This window comes from Amyelois transitella, chromosome 7, assembly GCF_032362555.1.
Source record: "Amyelois transitella isolate CPQ chromosome 7, ilAmyTran1.1, whole genome shotgun sequence".
Taxonomy (NCBI): Eukaryota; Metazoa; Arthropoda; class Insecta; order Lepidoptera; family Pyralidae; genus Amyelois; species Amyelois transitella.
In genome coordinates this window covers 248,864-268,760 of record NC_083510.1, presented here as the reverse complement: position 1 = coordinate 268,760, position 19,897 = coordinate 248,864, and the positions used below count along the sequence as shown (strand labels likewise).

General features: G+C 36.1%; 1 protein-coding gene across 1 annotated transcript; it reads left to right on the top strand.

Moving 5' to 3' along the window:
* Nucleotides 1-7,440: 7,440 nt before the first annotated feature.
* On the top strand, nucleotides 7,441-18,148 carry LOC106143485 (ionotropic receptor 75a-like). Its single transcript, XM_060945081.1, has 15 exons — nucleotides 7,441-7,582; nucleotides 9,534-9,697; nucleotides 10,210-10,342; nucleotides 10,969-11,064; nucleotides 11,624-11,703; nucleotides 13,039-13,166; nucleotides 13,542-13,599; nucleotides 13,998-14,113; nucleotides 14,363-14,592; nucleotides 14,739-14,783; nucleotides 14,940-15,124; nucleotides 15,408-15,546; nucleotides 15,730-15,892; nucleotides 16,251-16,445; nucleotides 18,082-18,148. Exons 1-15 carry the CDS (start codon nucleotides 7,441-7,443, stop codon nucleotides 18,146-18,148), a joined length of 1,941 nt encoding a protein of 646 aa, XP_060801064.1.
* Nucleotides 18,149-19,897: the final 1,749 nt, after the last annotated feature.

Here is a 19,897-nt window from a genome sequence, read left to right as displayed (position 1 = left end):
CGTATATGCTAATTAAATATACCGACTTTGACTTATAACCCTTGGATTGTCAGAGAAACACGTGATATCTTTTCAAGATACCGAATGCGTTAAAGACTCTCAATTTAATATATCGACTTTGACTTAAAACCTTTGGAAAGTTGGAGAATCACGTGAGATCTGTTTATACCGAATGCGTTAAATACTCTTAACGTAAATATATGTTAACATTATAATGTGACTTACTGTTAGTGAGTTATTTATTTCTTGAACATTGATAATCTTCTTTTTGTATTTGTGCTTTGTTTCAGTGAGGGCCTGTTTCATATACTTGTTATTATAAACTATTTTTATAAACGTTTGGTTGTCTTAAAAAAACTAAAAGAAAAAAATAATAAAAAAAAAACAACTTCGCGTGTCTATGTAAATCGCACCTTATGTACGAGGCTGGACAAAGATGAGAAGTGCGCGATAATTGGGGCACGAGTCGCGATAAATTTCCACGGAACAGGATACAGTATCGGGTGTTACAGGTGTTAGGGATTGTATATCTAGACGACATTGTACCTGCCGCTACAATAAGATCGGTGACAGTGTGGTTAAGATAAAACTTAAACTTGAGCTGTATACATACAATTTCGTACATACATAAAATCACACCTCTTTCCCAGAGGGGAAGGCAGAGACTACCTCTTTCCATTTGCCACGATCTCTGCATACTTCCTTCGCTTCATTCACATTCATAACTCTCTTCATGCATGAGCTATGTATGGCTTATTTTAAGTGAGGGGAAACGTCTTGACATAATTAACACATTCAGAATTTCCGAAACTATTTTGAATGAGGAAGACTTTATCACTCGCCATGGACCCGGGTAACGTGGAAAATTTCAATGAATATTTTTTTTTATCAATTTTGTGTGTGCATTAGTAGATACCACAGTTACCCCTGGCTCCACCCGCGCCAAATAAAAGCTTCCTTCTTAGTACACCCCTACCCCTGCGGTTTAGGCTATGCGATGTCTGTCATTCACTCGTATCAGTAGATTTCAGTAGATTTTTATACATATATCTCTTTTCAGTGCACTTGATACTCAACCAAAACATGTAAATGTACTTAGTATAGTATAGCAGCTGTCCACGCAGACGCATCGCTCACTCAAGTAGGAGAGAGACGGATGTCGAACGCTGCCGAACGCGAAAGCCGATTGTGCCTCTTTGTCGCTCGTTCCGCGCTCTCGCTCGCACTTCAAGCCTTACATGGAACGCCTCAGAGCGAAGTAACGCATGAGTCATGTTTTTTCGTGCGGGCAGCCGGCTCAATCGAATTATAAGACGTCACGTCAAAAAATTATCCACTGTCTACCTTACCTATGACCAATAAATGGTTGATTAATCACTTACGCGACGTATATATGAGACAGATAAATAACTAATCGCGTCATAGAACTACTTAAACATTCTGGAGTTACAAGACTGAGTCTACACCGTTGAGTCACATCGTCACATAATTATCCTGTGAGTGTAGTCCGGGGTCCTGGTGCCATTAGGGCGGGTCGTTGCGGCGTGGGCTGATAATTTACCGCCTCGTTTGTCTGCACTATCACTTACTGTTTAGTTACCAGACGCATACTTTCTGTGTTAGTCTGGGAGCAAAGGATGCGATAGCGGATTCTCTTATCTCGCTGTTCTAAGTTTAAACTTTAAATAGAATAATTAATACATACAAGTCGTGTAATTCATAATTATTCTTCCTACATATATGTATATACAAACATACATATAATCACGTCTATATCCCTTGCGGGGTCGACAGAGCCAACAAGTCTTAAAAAGACTGATAAGCCACGTTCAGCTAAGAACTTTAAGATAGAATTGAGATTTCAAATAGTGGCAGGTTGCTAGCCCATCGCCTAAATGAAGAATCCCAAGTTAATAAGCCTACCCCTAAGTAGCCTTTTACAACATCTATGGGAAAGAGATAGAGTGGTCCTATTCTTTTTTCTATTGGTACCAGGAACCACACGGCATATTTACGGCATTATTCTTTCTATTGGCGTTTATTCCAGTTACGTCTTCAACTCTTTGGACAAAAGCCCGAGTTGTGGATTTCAATTCAATATTGTGACGAACGATAAAAAAATAATCGAGATACAAAAATTTTATTTCATTTTATTTGTCTCCAGTTTTACCTGTTCCATCTGCCGTTAGCGCACCTCTTTTAATATTGATTAAACTATTATTATAAGGAGAATTGAACCGAACTTTCTGAACAATATGCAAACTTGGTCTATTTAAAAACTTATTTCCGTAGATTTGTTAAAAAAAACCGAAAATAGTCTTGTACCACATTACTAAAGTCAAATTATAAGTATTACTACATATATATAGTCACGTCTTTATCCCTCGCGGGGTAGACAGAGCCAACAATCTTGGCAAGACTGGTAGGCCACTTTCGGCTGTTTGACTTAATGATAGAAGTGAGATTTAAATAGTTGGTATTACTAAACAAATATGAAATTCCTGGCTTCTCTTTCAGTCCACGTCACCCTAAAACGCCGTTCGTTTCAAAATGCTGGCGCGAGCACATTGCAACCGTTCATTGCCTTCAGAAATGTCTTTTTTTCTTTTTTTTTCTTTTTTTTTTCACGTCGCACGTGATAGAGTCGACGTGACGTCACGCGCCGCTCTGTTTATTTAGCAATTTCTAGTCGAGCGGAGGGTGAAGTGTTTAGCTCCAGTTTTCACTTAAAACACCTGAAAAATTCTTGATGCTCGTATTTTTCCTGTCGTGTAATTTTTTATTTGTAGTAGTGTGGACTTATTTGTGGGAGAGTAGGTGTACTCTAAATTTTCGGCATGATTTCACAGAAAATATGTCTATTTTACTTTACAACAAGTTAATAAACATGTATGTTTGTCTTAATATCAATTTTTTTTATTAATTTAATAGCATTACAATGTACTACTGTTATACTATGTACAAAATATGTAAATGCAATAACAGAATTAATGATAGAATTAAATAATGACTAATTGACTTATTTTATAACCAAGCGAAGTTAAAAACCAAAATACCGATCAAGTGAGATCAAGACGATTGTGTTATTGTGCACTAGGTGTCAGGAAAACCTGTGTTGCAAAAAAAGACCAAAGAAGAATGTGCATCAGGAAACTCGGTTTCTAGTTAGATTGATTTTCGCCTTAAATGTGCATTTTTCTGACGTTAAATTTTTAAAATAAAATAAACATGGATTTTAATTATGACAAAAATACTTTTAGTGTAATAGAAAACGCGCGGGACAAGTACAAGGAAGTAAATAAAAACAAAGAAGGCGCGTCTCAAACGGAGAAAAAGATAATTTGAAATGATGCGGGGATCATGGCGCGGAAAAACAAAACAATGTCAAAAGTTTCCCAGAATAATAACTCAAAACTGGTTGCTCCGTCGTTAATAATTGAGTGAAGCGAAATTATATCTTTATTTTTTGCGAGGGTGTCTTGTTAACTGGCTTACTTAGCCCATTACCGGCGAATTATTGAAAGAAATTGTTCCCCTTAGGACAGACCGTGTCGCTGTCAATCCAACTTGCTTCGTATCTCAAACGGAATAAGATCGCAATTTCTTAGAATGGCTCATTTTTATATTCAGCGAAAAATGATCATACTTTTTTTATGGATTCGTTGATAATGTATCTCGTGTAGTCTCCATTAGCTAGTAATTAGCGCCGGTCTTTGCGCGCGTTTTATCTCCAAGTAACATATTTAAGGGACTTATTCATTTGTAATTATCAATGAGGAGACACAGATTCGTATTTAATAAGTGTACTTAATTAGGCCAAATCCGAAAGGTTGTCCATTACGACGAAGAGCGGAACATTATGCTTGTAGGTTAAAGAACTTTTAGAATTTAAATTTATTAAATAACTTAACTAATAACTCATAACTAGTTTATTTTCCGATAATTTTTTTTTAATAAAGCTTAATTCGAAGGTCGGGTTTAGCTCACAACAGCATGATAAGATATTCATTCATATAATCACGTCTATATCCCTTGCGAGGTAGACAGAGCCAGCAGTCTTAAGACTGATCGGCCACGTTCAGTTGTTAATGATAGAATTGAGATTCAAATAGTTGCAAGTTGGTAGCTCATCGCCTATAAGAAGAATCCCACGTTAATAAGCCTACACCTTTGTCGCCTTTTACGATTTCCATGGGAAAGAGATGGCGTAGTCCTATTCGTTTTATTTTGGAGCCAGAAACCACACGGCACTGAGACAACTAACATAAGAGATAGTTTCCATATTATTAAAAAAAAGGCATGCACGTACATTCGGCTTGTACTAGGTAAATCAAAACCCACTTCAGTCATACGAGCGAGAGTAATAAGTCTTTATTTGTATCGTCACTACACACGTATAAGATAATGTCCTATAATAAAGAACATCAAACAAGTTTTCAATGTCTATTTATGAATTTTAAAAAGACTTCTAATAATGTTTTGAGTGACAACGAAACAATTTGTGGTGATTTGCGACACGCGAACCCGCCATAGAATTAATCTACTTTAGAGGGTACTTTCATCATTTATTTTATACACCGTTCGAAAAAAAAATAACTCCTTATATTCTAAATGCGAAAGTTAATTTATTAGTTTTCTCCTCACGTGTTATCTAGTTAACCAATCTTCTTGATTTTGCGTATATATAATTAAAAGTTTGAAGAAAGAATTTAGCACCGACTACAAAAGAACGCCAGGAGCCTGTATTTTTTTGTAGATGGCGCTGAGTTCGCGTCGACGAAGCTGCGGGTAAGAGTGTGTGTTTTATACATAATTCAATTATGTATTTGTCCTAAAAAGTGTAATTTATTTGATTTGTGGTATAAATGACCGAAGCATATCGATCATTCACATTATCTTCTTGATTTAAAAATAACAACCTTTAAAATAGATTTGAAAAAAATAAGCCACTTCTAGTGGAAACTAAATCTACATAATTGGCGTTAGCATTGGCAATGATAAAGTCTTCTTTTACTGTGATATAAATTTAAGTGTGTGATTGACAAGTTATTTAAGTACTATACAAGGTCTAACTTAAGGCCTTTTACCTTTTGATTGGTACCGTGCACATTTCTCGCGAATCTGTCTGGGCACACTCGCCTTTAGAGACATAAAATATCCTAAATTATAATTGTACAAGAAATATACGTACTAGTCGTTGATCGAGCGTGTTGATGAGTTACAAAAAGAACCCATGTAAGTATGTTACCTCTTTCCCGGAGGGGTAGGCAGCGACTATATCTTTTGACGCCACAACTGTATATTTCTTTTGCATCATTTTTTGACGTAGACTAGTCTTTTCCTGACCTTTCACCAAACGGGATCAAAATACTTATTACAAATACAAATAATTACGTCTCATATTAATATAATAATAATTATACATATAAATCACTTTGTCATCTATCTATATATATAAAACTCTTCCGTTACTGAGTGACTGACTGACAGACAACGCACAGTCAAAACTACTGGTCGTAGACAGCTGAAATTTGGAATGTAGGTTCCTTGGGATATGTAGAGGAGCACTAAGAAAGGATTTTTGGAAATTCAACCCCCAAGGGGGGGAAAAGGGGTAAAAACGTTTCTATGAAAAATCTTATTCCTTGGGTTTATAAACTTGAAACTTGGCATGAACACGTACATAGGCAAGTAAATATGTTTGACATTATAAGTTTTTTCAAACTACCCTCCAATCGTGATTTAGGGGGTGCGATTGGGTGACTGATTTATTAACGCACAGCCGAAACCGCTCGGTATAGGAGTCTGAGATTTTGAACAGAGGTTCCTTTAGTAACATAAGTGAGCACTAAGAAGGGATTTTTGAAATGTCAACCCCCAAGGGGGGAAACGGGATAAACTGAGCCGGGGCTGCGGGAAAGTTCTAACGAGATACCGTGGCCCCGGAACGCAAAGGGCAACTGAAGGAACGAGGTGGGTTTTAGTCAGTAAAAGTCTGACACTCCCTTCCGTTCCACCCAGAGCGGGAGAGGTCATTTGATGATTTACCATCCTTAAAAAAAAAAAGACTTTGTATGACAACTTTCAGTCGTCTCTTTAACATACATAATAACATACATAATTATGTACATACATGCATAACATTAATAACATCACGCCTTTAAATCCCTATTTTGTGTTAACACTACCCATACAAACAGCTAAAAGGAAACAAGTGAAGAGACGAAATTTGTCCGCATCCATTTTCACCTAAATTCTTAACGTTAATGAGATTTACTTTTTATTATCAGGTCAACCTAATAGCCTCACATGTACGTATAACTTCGTAAGAATTTTCTTTCAACTCCTAACCGTTGAGGAGTTGTACCTTCCATCATCAGCTCATTCACATGGGATGATGACTATCAGACGCAAATACTTAAACAGAAGGAAATCCTGTAAGGCCTCTTCGTCCTATAAATCCTGTTTTTTTTTTCTTTTGAGACGATGATTTTGTCTCGCTTTATTTTTTCTATAAAGATTTGTATGTATACTAATATTATAAAGAGGAACAATCTATTTTTTTATATATTTGTTTGTTTACACATGTAATCGATAAACTCCGAAACTACTGAATCGATTTCAAACATTCACCATTAGAAAGCTACATCATCCCTGAGTAACACAGGCTATATTTAATTCCAGTTGTAACAAGATTTCAGCCTGTGGAAGAAAAAGCCCTGCCGAGATCATTAAAAAACGCTATATATAACCGAATTACACGTGGGCGAAGCCGCGGGCGGAAAGCTAGTTTATAAATATCCCTTGCGGGGTAGATAGAGCCAAAAGTATTTTAAAGATTGATAGACCGCATTCAGCTATTTTGGCTTAATGATAGAATTGAGATTCAAATAGTGACAGGTTGCTAGCCCATAGCCTGAAAGAAGAATCCCTAGTTTATAAGCCTATCACAAAATACTTATTATTAGCATAAATGTAATTCTTACTAATAAATAAGGTACTACAAGCGCCGCCTATAAATTTTAATATAACTGTGTTCTAATACCCTTTAATGGGGTCATCGGAGGTCAAAAGGTAGTCAATACTTGTAATTTTCTGACCTTTCCACTAATGGATAGTTGTTCCCTTATTCCATATGTACGAAGAAATTTTGAAGAATTTAACAGAAATATATGAACAAGTATTTTAAACGGTTTAAAAATTAGTTCAATTATTAATTTTCCAGTATCCGTCTCGTTTCATTGCCAAAGCATTTCGCACTTTATAGCTTTTGCAGTTTTTCTTGGATTTTTCTATCATCTAGTTTTGTTTTTCCAATATTAATTTTTTGTTGGAAACTGTTTGTTAGATGTGAACTATATGTTGTTCTTTTCCTACTGTGTTTTTGAGAAGAGTTGCGTCAAAATGTGAGGTCATAATGTTATTTTCAGATTTATGATCATGACGTGGTTAGTCCTGTTGTTGCTATCGTTATCACCTGAGGCGGAGACCCTACCGCCCTTCGCGGCTGATTTAGCGGTGGATTACTTCGTGCATAAGGGGGTCAGTCATGTCTGTTATCTGTCCTGCGCTGATCAGTATCGTAAGTATTAGTAGTACACATAATTGTTAATCAAACGTTGTTGAAGAAAATGCTGCAGTGCAGTTTGTTACCGCTTCTTCTGCACTGACGCCTTGGAAGCGGCAGTAAACTTAGTTTTAAGTAATTTATTTGACGTCAACCAATGTTGTTAAACTATAAGTTTTGACAATTATTAAGCGATATGAAGTATCCTATGATAATGAATAAAATTTTTGAATTTGAATTATGAATTTGTTTTAAATGTTAGGAGAGAACTAGTTTTAATAGATGAGAAAGAATATAAAATATATCTGCAATGTAACGTTTCAATAATTAACTACATCTCAAATGACAGATAAATGACTTATTTTACGTTGATTTATAAGTTAATGTTGTTTGTTCATAAAAAAAAAGAATTCTTATTGGCTCCCCGTGTCTCTCAATCATAATCGTGAATTTCTCAGTAGAAATCTTTACTTACTAACCTAATAAGTAGTAAAAATAAACACATACAACATTTGTCATCTATTAAAGTCATAGAAATGAAATAATTTTCTCTATAGTCTTGCTTCAAATAAATATCTTTATTCTTTTATCTGAATGTTTTTGTAAGATTGTTAGTATTTCCTTGCAATACCGCTCCCAATTCCCTTAAGCAATTGTCTTAACTTCTACTATCTCAGTGCATAATCTAGAATAAACAAATTGTATGTAAAGTAGTCATTCAGCTTTGATATCTCGGGGCTCTTCAGAATTATTCAACAAACAGCAAGGATAAAGACGTTAACTTATTTAGTACCATCATGTGTGTTTAGTTTATTTTGCGTTCAGTAATAAAAATTTAATTGTCCGTAACGTTTATGGAAATGTTGCAAATTATTCTTTTTTGCTTGTTTTGTTGTTGCAATACATACACACACACATACACATAATCACGTCTATATCCCTTGCGGGGTAGACAGAGCCAACAGTCCTGAGCGGACTGATAGGCCACGTTCAGCTATTTGGCTTTAAGATAGAATTGAGATTCGAATAGTGACAAGTAAGTTGTTGCAATAGCTTGTTTGTTTGTAAACTCTGTATCACACATAGTATGTGTCTTATTAGCACATAAATTAATTTTAATACACCTTCGTATACCCTTCTTTAGTTAAAAACGAATCCAAAAACAAGGCTCTCACTTTAAAATATACCAGTATTACCGTAACAATTAGCCGAAAAAAATCAAACTTACATATGTATGTAAGTTCCGCAAGGGATATAGACGTGATTATATGTATGTACATATAATCACGTCTATATCCCTTGCGGGGTAGACAGAGCCAACAGTCTTGTTGTGTCAAAATCAAACTTACTTACTCAAACCAAAAAATATTCGAACATTATTTTCTTTCTTTGTAAAAAATCAGCTCAACATAACATTATCCCCACAAGAGGCGCGGATAATCTTCAGTAAACTACAGAATTACACCGAGATCCCCGATCAAGAGGGCTGTGTGTCGACAAACATGGAGTGTGATGGCAAATAAACTTGTGGTGACTGCCCGTTGTTCTACACTCGCTCGTAAAACCAATTTACGACAAAGTTATGTGTCTCTCTAGCTTATTAAATCGTATAAATAATTGCTTCTATAGTCTGTGGTATTAAAATTAGTTACCTGTTAAACGATGTTACCTGTTAAATGTTGTGTTAAGATTTGCTAACATTTCGATAATATTTCAATCAATTCAATAAAACAATTTATATCAATGGTAAGTTCGAAAAATACCTGACTTGCTCAATCCACTATCATTGTAAAAAGACGCAACGCGAGAGGAAAGAGGACTGTTCGATCTCTTTTTTTAATTGGTGCTGGGAACCACACGGCACAAGTCAAGTTTATCTATTTCCTAAATTATCATACTTCGTCAAGACTCTTCTTCGCAAAAGAAGCGGCCGGTACACATAACATTGATATTATTTTTGTTATAGAAAACACAATAATAGCCAAGAACCTCATCAATCACGACATTAGAACATCAGCTCCATCGGTAAAGAAATCGCTGCAGAATCTCTCCATGGTGTTGGACCACCGGAATGTCATGGGTGTCTTATTAAATGGTGAATGCGAGAAGGCTCAGGATATACTACGCGAAGTGAGTATTATTTTAAAGATGATATACATATATGAGAATTCAGAAACCGTAGCGTAGTCAGTGATTATCAACTTGCTTTTTACAGTTTTGCTTCTAATCCATACTAGTACCTTCTATAATAGTACATACATACATACATATGGTCATGTCTATATCCCTTGCGGGGTAAACAGAGCCAACAGTCTTGAAAAGACTGAATACTATAATAGTTATATTAGAAATACGAAAGTCTATCTTATCTTAATGTACCTTGTGGTTCCCGGCACAAATAGAAAAAATTGCATATATAAATACATGAAATCACGTCCACATCCCTCGCGGGATAGACAGAGCCAACAATCTTGAAAATAAGTACTGATAGACCACGTTCAGCTGTTTGGCTAACTGCTAAGATTCATATAAAGTGACAGGTTGCTAGCCCATCGCCTAAAAAAGAATCCCAAGTTTGTTAGCCTATCCCTTCGTCGCCTTACACTATAGAGTTGCAATAATAGTGATATTATTCCCTCCAGGCATCAAGACTAGCTTTGCTGGATGACCACCATGCCTGGCTCGTGCTGCATCCGCCAAGCACCAGTTTCATCCAGGGTTTCCAGGACCTCAATATGAGCGTAGACGCTGACATAATTTTAGCCAGTTATCGTGGTAACCATCATGTTTATTTTTTAATACTTATACTGAACTTATCCCATTCCAAATTTTATAAATTCAAAAGTTAGTTTATTTTTTTACCTCTTTGTGATTAAAACTGAACTGATTATAATGAAATGAACTAAAAATATAATTAACATCGTGAAGAAGAACAATTGAAAGCTATTTTTTGATAGGTTATTCGCACTGTGCCATGTGGTTCCCGGCACCAATACAAAAAAAAATAGGACCACTCCATCTCTTTCCCATGGATGTCGTAAAATGCGACTAACTAAGGCTTAGGCTTACAAACTTGGGATTCTTTTTTTTTTAGGCGATAGGCTAGTTTTTTTTTTCTTTGGATATTACCTAAGGTGTGGAAAGTTTGTAAAAAAACTGTTTGCCTGAATTAAAACTAGGTATATTAGTATTCTTAAATCTTTAGAAACACCACTTTTTTACCGTAACAAAAATAATCTTAAGACTTCCAAAATGTAGCCAAGATCCTTTTATTGTAAAATGGACATTTGAATATACGACAATTGAGCCTACGATATCATTTTCAAGGCCATAGTACGGTCATTTCTAATAATATCCTCCACCCGCTAACAGTTAGAACATGAAGTTTGTATCGTTGCCAGGGGACCACTACGAGTTGGCGGATCTCTTCAACTTCGGCAGGATACAACAGAATCCTTTGGAGACGATACGAGCTGGAACTTGGAACATGTCAGACGGTAAATAAATATGTACCCGACAAGTAATATAGATTAAGCTAGCCAACAGTAATATAAAAATAACTGATTAAAAACTTTCGCGTTTCCTTATACTATTTATAAATAAAACAGGTATTAAACGCGCACGTAACGTACGTTAGTACCTACATTATTTTAATCTCGGACATTTCGAATCATGATACAATGATCCTTGGTAAAACAATTTTATTTTCTTTCTACCAAACCAGCGTGGATGCTATTTTTATTTCTGTTGTCCTTCACTGTCCGTCTGTCTGTGTAATAAAAACCCATGACGTGTGGTTCCCGGCACCATTAGAAAAAAGAAAAAGGACCACTCCATCTCTTTCCCATGGATGTAGTAAAAGTCGACTAAAGGATAAGCTTATAAACTTGATCTTTTAGGCGACAGGCTAGCAACCTGTCACTGAACATTAAGCCAAACAGCTGAACGTGGCCTATCTGTCTTTTTAAGACTGTTGGCTCTGTCGGCCCCGCAAGGGATATAGACGTGATTATATGTATGTATGTAATAATAACCCGTATTACGTCGATGTTTCAGGTTTGAACTTAGCTCTGAAAGCGTATAAGTACTACGACCGCTGGAATTTCCATAACTTAACACTGCGCGCTATATCCGTGGTGAGTTTACATTAGCTTAGTAAGCTAGTTATTTGAAAGATAAGTAAGATGAGCAGCATATTGAAAACCAAAGATAATTGACCGAGCGAGCGAAGCGAACGAGGTTTACCAATCAACTTGAGGAAAAAATTTTTGTATCTATATATGTATGTATGTTATGTTTGTGACGCGATAACTTTCGATCGATATGTAGGATTTTGAAGTTCATGGGCATCAAAATCGGTCAAGTAATTTTTGAGATATTCACAATTTTGTTAAAAGTTTAAAGGTTCGCGAGGTCTTACTTGAAGTTCGCGGTGAACAACTTTACATACATACATAGTCACGTCTATATCCCTTGTGAGGTAGACAAAGCCAACAGTGTTGAAAACACTGAAAGGCCACGTTCAGCTGTATGACCAAACTTTCAAATTCAAAGCTGTTAAGTTGCTAGCCCATCGCCTAAAAGAAGAATCCCAAATTTATTAGCCTTTCCCTTAGTGGCCTTTTACGCATCCATGGGAATGATATGGAGTGGTCCTATTCTAAAGTGCTGGAAACCGCGCGGCAAAACTAATTTATACAGATTTAGTTCGTGTAAACAGAACACTGAAGTATTACTCTCGCGTATTTTCCCAAGTGATGGAATTAATTTGAACTCTCGTTGTATACAATGGCCGATGATTTTGATGAAATGATGATTTAATGTAGAACAATGAATTCAAATTGGATTATGTACAGTACACTGTACAATAATGAATGTAAATGAAAACATATCATAATAATAAACAGTTAAATCCTTTAATGTTATTATTATTCATTACAGAAATTTATTAATTTCTTTTTTGATTGGCCATAATATCTTTACGTTTTAAATATATACTACCTAGTATTATAAAACTGCAGAGTTTTTTTGTTTGAACGCGCTTATCTCAGGAACTACTGATTCGAAAAATCAACACAAAAATAAAAAAATATTATTGTGTTGAATAGACCATTTATCGAGGAAGGCTTTAGGCTATATAACATCACGCTGCAACTATAAGGTGCGAAGAAATAATGAAAAATGTGGAAAAAACGGGGAAAATTATTCATCCTTGAGGGCTTCAATGATGCTCAAAATAACTATTCCACGCGGACGAAGTCGCGGGCACAGCTATTATGAAGATAAATATTTTTGTTTTCTAACGGTACATGGCAAAAGCAAATTACGCGAAAGGTTCCCAAGTGCGAATAACTAACTAGACTGTGGTTTTATTTTTTAGAGAGAATGTGGTTTTTCCCTTAGTAGCATTTCAAGATATCCATGGAAAAGAGATGAAGTAGTCTCATTCAAGGTACATTTCTCCTTTCCAGATTTTCAATAGTCCAAAAGAATTCCACCCCGAGATGCTGTCGGATGTTCGCTATTCGGCCGGGGTGTCCGCCATGACGAAGGTTGCAGCTCAGATACTCAATGTCCTGATGGAGCAACACAATTTTAGGTAAATAATAGCTGGAAATGAATAAACGTGACGATGAACCGATAAGCTCTGTAGGAAGTATAGTGAAAAGTTAGTTATACACCACAGAGACGGAAGGAGAACAGAGGAGAGAAATAATCAAATTAATAGCTCTTAGGTTCCCCAGGCTTAACATCTAGCCTGACGGAAGATCTTCCCTTTGTGGCGGTCGAGTCCGAACTGTTACTCCCGCTACAGCTCAACACAAAAGAAACCGAAGACCGGACAAAGTGGAGAGAGAAAATTCGTAAGACTGATCCGTGGCCAGAATTTGTGGTCCTACAGGAAAATATAATTAGTTTATATTTATTCTATTGTAAAATTTTTGAAATTCAGTCCTTTCATCTTATTTGACAGGTTTAATTATACAATTGCAAGTCGTTGGATTGGTACACCCGAAAGAAACTCTACGTTGGTAAGTACACTAAAGTTTTATAAATAATAATATTCATTAAATCTCACCAATGCGTATAATAGTCCCGAAACTTTACCGAACTTTTTTAATGCATGTACTGTACTTACATGGTGCCTTAAGGTGAATCTCAAACTTATTACCTTACAGCTTACCAAGTGCAATCAGCAATATTTTGAGAGAGAGTAAATAGAACCTTTAGACAATCATTTCAATATTAGTCCTTCGTAACGTTAAGGTAAATGAATTTTATAATGAAATCAGAAACACGATCCACAGGCCATGACAAACTCCCCTAGACAATTTTAGATTGAGAGATTTTACACTTGGAGAATTACTTTTTTGTAACCTCTGAGTAGAAGAATATGATATAGATTTAATGTCATATTTTTTGTCCACAGGCGGTGACAAACTCCTTGCTGTGGAAAGAACAGGATATCTCGTGCACCTGCGCCAGGATCTTCCCGCAATGGCTCGACTGGGTCGACATCTTATACCCTCCAGCTACGACGCTAGAGTAACACAGTTTAATTCATTTTTTTGGTTGTATTTTTTTCCTTTTATAATCTACACTCACCAAAGAAACTGAAAATGAAATATATATTCTCAGTAAATAGAACAAACACTATTCAAACAAACCATTCATTCATATTTGGACACACTTAAGAGCCTTTTTAAACTTTATATAAATTAAAAGAGTTTTCTGTTACCAATCCTGCAAACTTTTCATCAATCAAATTTCTAATAACTATGGGCACATCAACAGGTCGAAATTCTTCTACCTCATCCCGAATAAAGGCATTGGAGACTATGAAAATCGCTTTCTAACACCATTGTCTTCTGGAGTGTGGTTGATTTACTGCCTAGCTGGGGTCATCTGCACCATCTCTCTGACGATAGCAGCCTGCATGGAGACCAACAGTGACACTCCTACTCGCCTTCAATTCAAATCAGTGATAGCTTTTTTTAGCGTCCTAGCGGCTGTGTGCCTACAAGGTATAGTCATCATAGCTTATTTGATATTAAACAATTTTGGCCTTTATTCTGGCAAAAAAATATATTGAAAACTATGTATGTACCTTTAGAATTTCTAGTATTATGTGTATTTTATTTTTAATTTATCAACTATGATTATGTTTTAGCTTATGAAGATGTCCAGCAATTGGAAAAACGCTTTTCAAGTCAAGGTAATAGTTTTTCTTTTTCAATGTATCATTTCTTAACTGCCTTAAAACAGCACGTACCAATGTTGATAAACTGTTTTTAATAACAAAATTTCAAAATAAAAGAATTCTTATTAAATTTGAAGTTAATGAGCACTTAGGAGAGCTATTTCATCCCAGGTCGTCGCATGATCCTCCTGATCGTGGGTCTCATGAGCATGATCCTCTACAACTACTACACCAGCAGCGTGGTTTCTTGGCTGCTGAACGCCGCTTCTCCCACCATCGCCACCCTGGACGGGCTCATCAACAGTGACTTGGAACTCGTCTTCGAAGACATTGGATATACGAGAGGCTGGTTGGAGGTAAATTAAATTTATTTGTCGCTAAAATTAAAACAAGAAAGCAACATATTAACGATTTTGGAATCAAAAAGTGAAAAAAAAAAACAAAGTAATGACATTTTTTACCAATGTATCAGCCAAATGAAACTTACTTTGTTAAAATTTGCGATGCAGAAAATTATGGTGACGAATGTTTAGGACTAAAAGATTTTAGGTAATTTCGAACATGGCAATATCCTAATCAAAATTTGGCAAAATAATTTAATGTCTAGTAAAGTGTTAATAAAATACTTTTTTGCTACAGAATCCTGGCTTCTATTACTACTCTGGCTACAAGAATTTGAAGGAAGACAAACTTCGTGAAGTGAAAGTGACGAAAGCACGTCGAACCGTTCCTACTTTGCAGCCCGTAGAAGATGGAATAAATCTTGTGCGAAAAGGGGGTACGACATTAATCAAGTTTCTCCGTCACAATTAAGTAGATATTTCTTACATGAGATACATCTGAATTATGACTCCTTTTCGTACAGTTCTTTTTACATGAACCGCTATTCACGGTATTATATTGGCGAGTAATAGAAAAAATTAGTTAGTTAGTTAGTCGCATCGATTTTATACTTTCGCAGGGTACGCATATCACACGGAGCCATATACAGCCAACCAGATAATCTCGCGGACTTTTGGTGAACGTGAGTTGTGCGAACTGAGCTCTCTACAGATGATGCGGCCGGCTTTCGTCTACATCATGGTTCAAAAAAATAGCCCCTATAAAGAGTTCTTTGTTTGGAGGTGAGATATTAACCAAATTAAAAGAAAACATTACATTAGAAATCTCACGGAAATAAATATGTTAACCCAGAATACTACCCTGAGGTATCCCAATATTTTAGATAGCTGAAATAAACGTGTCCCTATAAGGACTATGGCGTCAAATGAGGCTAGTTAAGAATAATATGTTAAGACAAAGTGGCGAGATCCTAAGAATATTTAGATAACTGATGCCTTGGATAAAATAACATTATATAACCAGGCCTCTCACCCTGAGGGAAAGGCATAGACTACACATTTTGCGCTCGCCATGACACCTCATTTTATTTCAATCACTAATCTTTTCCCGGCTAATTCTTCACTTCCACTTCTTACCCAGCTTACAGCGTCTCTCAGAGCGCGGTCACATGTCAGCCTCCCGGCGGCGCATCAGCAGCGTCATCCCCCCCTGCTCGGGCCGCACGCCGCGCTCCCTGGCCCTGGGGCAAGCTGCGCCGGCGTTCCTGCTGCTGTTGGAAGCTATGCTGCTCTCGCTGGTTCTACTCACGTTGGAAATACTGTGGCACAGGTATCATTTATTTTAACTTGCATCATTGTAAAAAAAAATTATGAAGTTGTACGTACATATAATTACGTTTTTGTCCTTAAGCGGAAAACAGAGCCAACAGTAAGAATAATCCCAAGTTTGTTAGCCTATCCCTTAGTCGCCTTTTACGATATCCCTGGGAAAGAGATAGAGTGGTTCTAACAATTTGAATATAAAACACTGTTCTCATTAACACGTACTCGTCAATTTACAATTATCTGTTTCAGATTGAAACTACGGAAAATTCGCAAGCTGAAAAAACCTTCATTATTTATACGGGCACCAATAAAATTACTACGAACATTTTTACATAGCTGCTGTCACAAAACTAGACAGTGATGTTCACAAATGAAGGAAATCACTTATATTTTCCTGGACTGGCCTGAACAGTACGAGATCATCTTAGAATACCATCAAGAATAGTTTTACGCGTGTTAAGTTACCGTGACCTGTGAAAGAAAAATATTGCATATATTATAAAATTACATTTTATTTGAATAAAAATATGCTTGTAGGAAATTGAAATACAATTATGTTCATAACATCACCTAGTACTAAACAATTATTAAACACTAGCTGATTTAATAGTTTCAATATTTGGACCCCTACTGGAAAGAATTATGGAATATATTTAATAGAAGCCTCTTCTAGAATCAAATAATAAGACCTACATCAAATGAACCCAAAGAAAATTATGAGTGAGATTTATACGTAACAAGAACACATTCAGTTAAACCCTTAGCTAATACGAACCGAACAAGTGAACGCTCTCCGCAGCACTCGAGATTGCAGAGAGCAACGCAAACGCTTGATCGCTCCGTTCATGACGCAATTAATCGCGTAACGCACAATTGGCCCGAATGTTCTATGAAGAATTATGGTAAAAGTACTTACTAAGGAAAAGTTTGCTATTATTAAATAGTACAGCTGTGTTAAACGCGCACGCGACTTAGTCGCTCGGTAACTACGGATCATGGTAACATGATTCTAAACGTCAGAGAAAAAAAACGGTACGTTACGGGAGGCCGTACGGCCGAACGGCCTCTAAAATCTCTGTTTAATTTATAAATAGTATAACGCGAAAGTTAAACATTAGTTATAATAGATTTTCATTGTGAAAAAAGCACAGAAATTAGCGCATCAAAAAGTTCAATTCGATTCGAGTCGAAAGACAAGCAGCCTATCATTGGGACCTTGACAAAATACAACTCACATTTTTAACTTAACTCTGTCTACATAACCCGCTAGGTTGTCTGATAGAAACATCTCTAAATCCAGTCTAGGCCCTATACTATACCTACCGTTTTTATGTTAAGTAATGTAGTTAAGCAAATAAAAAAAATCAGCTAAATCCTATCTCTTACACATTGTCATCCAACTCAATAGAAAATCTCTCGGTCGAAATATCAACTGATGAAGTGATCAGGAAAGCGTGCAGAGAGAGACAGGAAAAGACGTGTATGATCGTATTAGAGCTACTTAGCTCCCTGCATATAACCTGCAACACCTCAGACAAAAGACAACACCTAATCTATTCCATAATGACGCATCGTTACAGAAAGTATTCCGTTGCCGTCGCGTTGCATTTGCATACAGATGGAAAACGTCACTCTGATATTATATTACTTAACAAGAGAGCGGGCAAAAAATCGACTCGGATACCAAACTATTCTATAACACTATCGGAATAAAGGTGAAAGTTCCGTGGGGGGAACGCGCTCTTTCTGATTGCAAAGGCCAAAGATTACTTTGTTATTTATCGTGCAGTTAGACACTTGAGCTCGCACTGCGTCGGGATATTGCACTCAAACAAAATATACTGCCTCTTTCCTCCTATTTACTTTAAACAAGGGAAAATAAGTTTATCGGATAGTTTCCGCAAGTTTTTTTTCTGTAAAAACGAAGTAAAAAAAATACGTTATCAATGTATATATATCTCTCTTTTCGACGCTCTTAAATTCAATAAAAATTATTCATTCATTCGTATATCATTTGCGGGGTAGACAGAGCCGGTGGTCTTGAAAGGCTTCATTCAGCTGTTAGGCTTAATGATAGAATTGAGATTCAAATAGTGACAGGTTGCTAGCCCATCGCCTATAAGAAGAATCCCTAGTTATAAACCTATCCCTAATTTTTTTTTTTTCTTTTTTTTTTTTTCTTTTTGGACAAATTACACTGATTGAGTTAGCCTCGAAGTAAGTTCGAAACTTGTGTTACGAGATACTTACTCAACGATACTATATTTTATAATAAACTAGCTGACCCGCGCAACTTCGTTTGCGTGTATCCCGCAACTTATTACACACACATTATGACACTAACTCCCATATTATTCGCATGTGCCTCAGTAAAAAAATATCTAAATATGTACTTAGAAACAAAAGAAAGATACCTATTCTATTAAGTTCTTTTTCTGAACTTATCTTACCTTAAATTACGATTTTTTTTTTAATTATTTCCCTAATATTAAATTGACCTTACTTTAAATTTTAACCAAAATCTTAATAGAAAATATCAATCCATAAATTACGGTTTTATATTTTAAAAAACTAATCTTACTAATAAGTGCGATTTAATACTAACCTTAGAATACAATACCTACTATTATCATACAATTATTGTTGTCGCGCTGAAAAGCACGTTTTATTTTTCTCAAAGAGCTGCGATAAATAAACGCGTCCGATCGCTTCCAATTTCAAAGTGCTAATGGGGAGCCGCTGTTTTTTTTTTTTTTTGACTATGAGAACATAGTTTGCCTGAGGAGAGGAGACTATTACAGCGGGACGTTTTTAGGCGAGGGCTTGACGCTCCTCCTGGGGAGCCGCTGCCGCCGACGCGCTATTTATAGGGACGCTGCCCCCGCCGCCGCGGCCGGCCCGTACCGTGCCGCAATACTAATATCGTGATATCTCCTAAACTATATGTCTAAATAACACACTGTAAACTGCAAAAATAATCTAAATTAAATGCTCGTGATGATGAACTTACTTATTTTGATAAGGATATATGTATTATTGGTTATATCACCAGTTAAACATCACCCAACGAATTAAATGTTTTTTTAATACAGAAAAGTAGTTTTTGTGACTTAAATAAAAAAGCTGGATATATGTCATCGCGGACTTTTTTGTAGAACTAATAAAGACCAATGTTTTTGCTATACATTGTTCTTACTTGTATCCAACGGTATAAGCGGCGCACGCACAAATGCAATCTTCAATTAGATTTTTTTTCTGACTTCTTGGACATAAATCGCTATAACTCAGCTAATATAGTTTCAATGTATTTCAATTATATATAAAAACCTGTCGGAGAAAATACTCTTTCTATTAGTGAAAACCGCATCAAAATCCGTTGCGTAGTTTTAAAGTTTTATGCATACGAAGGGACTACAGACAAAATGGGCGACTTTGTTTTATACTATGTAGTGATAGTGATGT

Excerpts from the sequence above, each read along its gene's own strand:
- LOC106143485 (XM_060945081.1), top strand. The coding sequence starts at position 7,441 with ATGACGTGGTTAGTCCTGTTGTTGCTATCGTTATCACCTGAGGCGGAG. Across the intron at positions 11,704-13,038 it reads CACTGCGCGCTATATCCGTG|ATTTTCAATAGTCCAAAAGA; the intron begins GTGAGTTTACAT and ends TCTCCTTTCCAG. Across the intron at positions 15,547-15,729 it reads AAATCTTGTGCGAAAAGGGG|GGTACGCATATCACACGGAG; the intron begins GTACGACATTAA and ends ATACTTTCGCAG.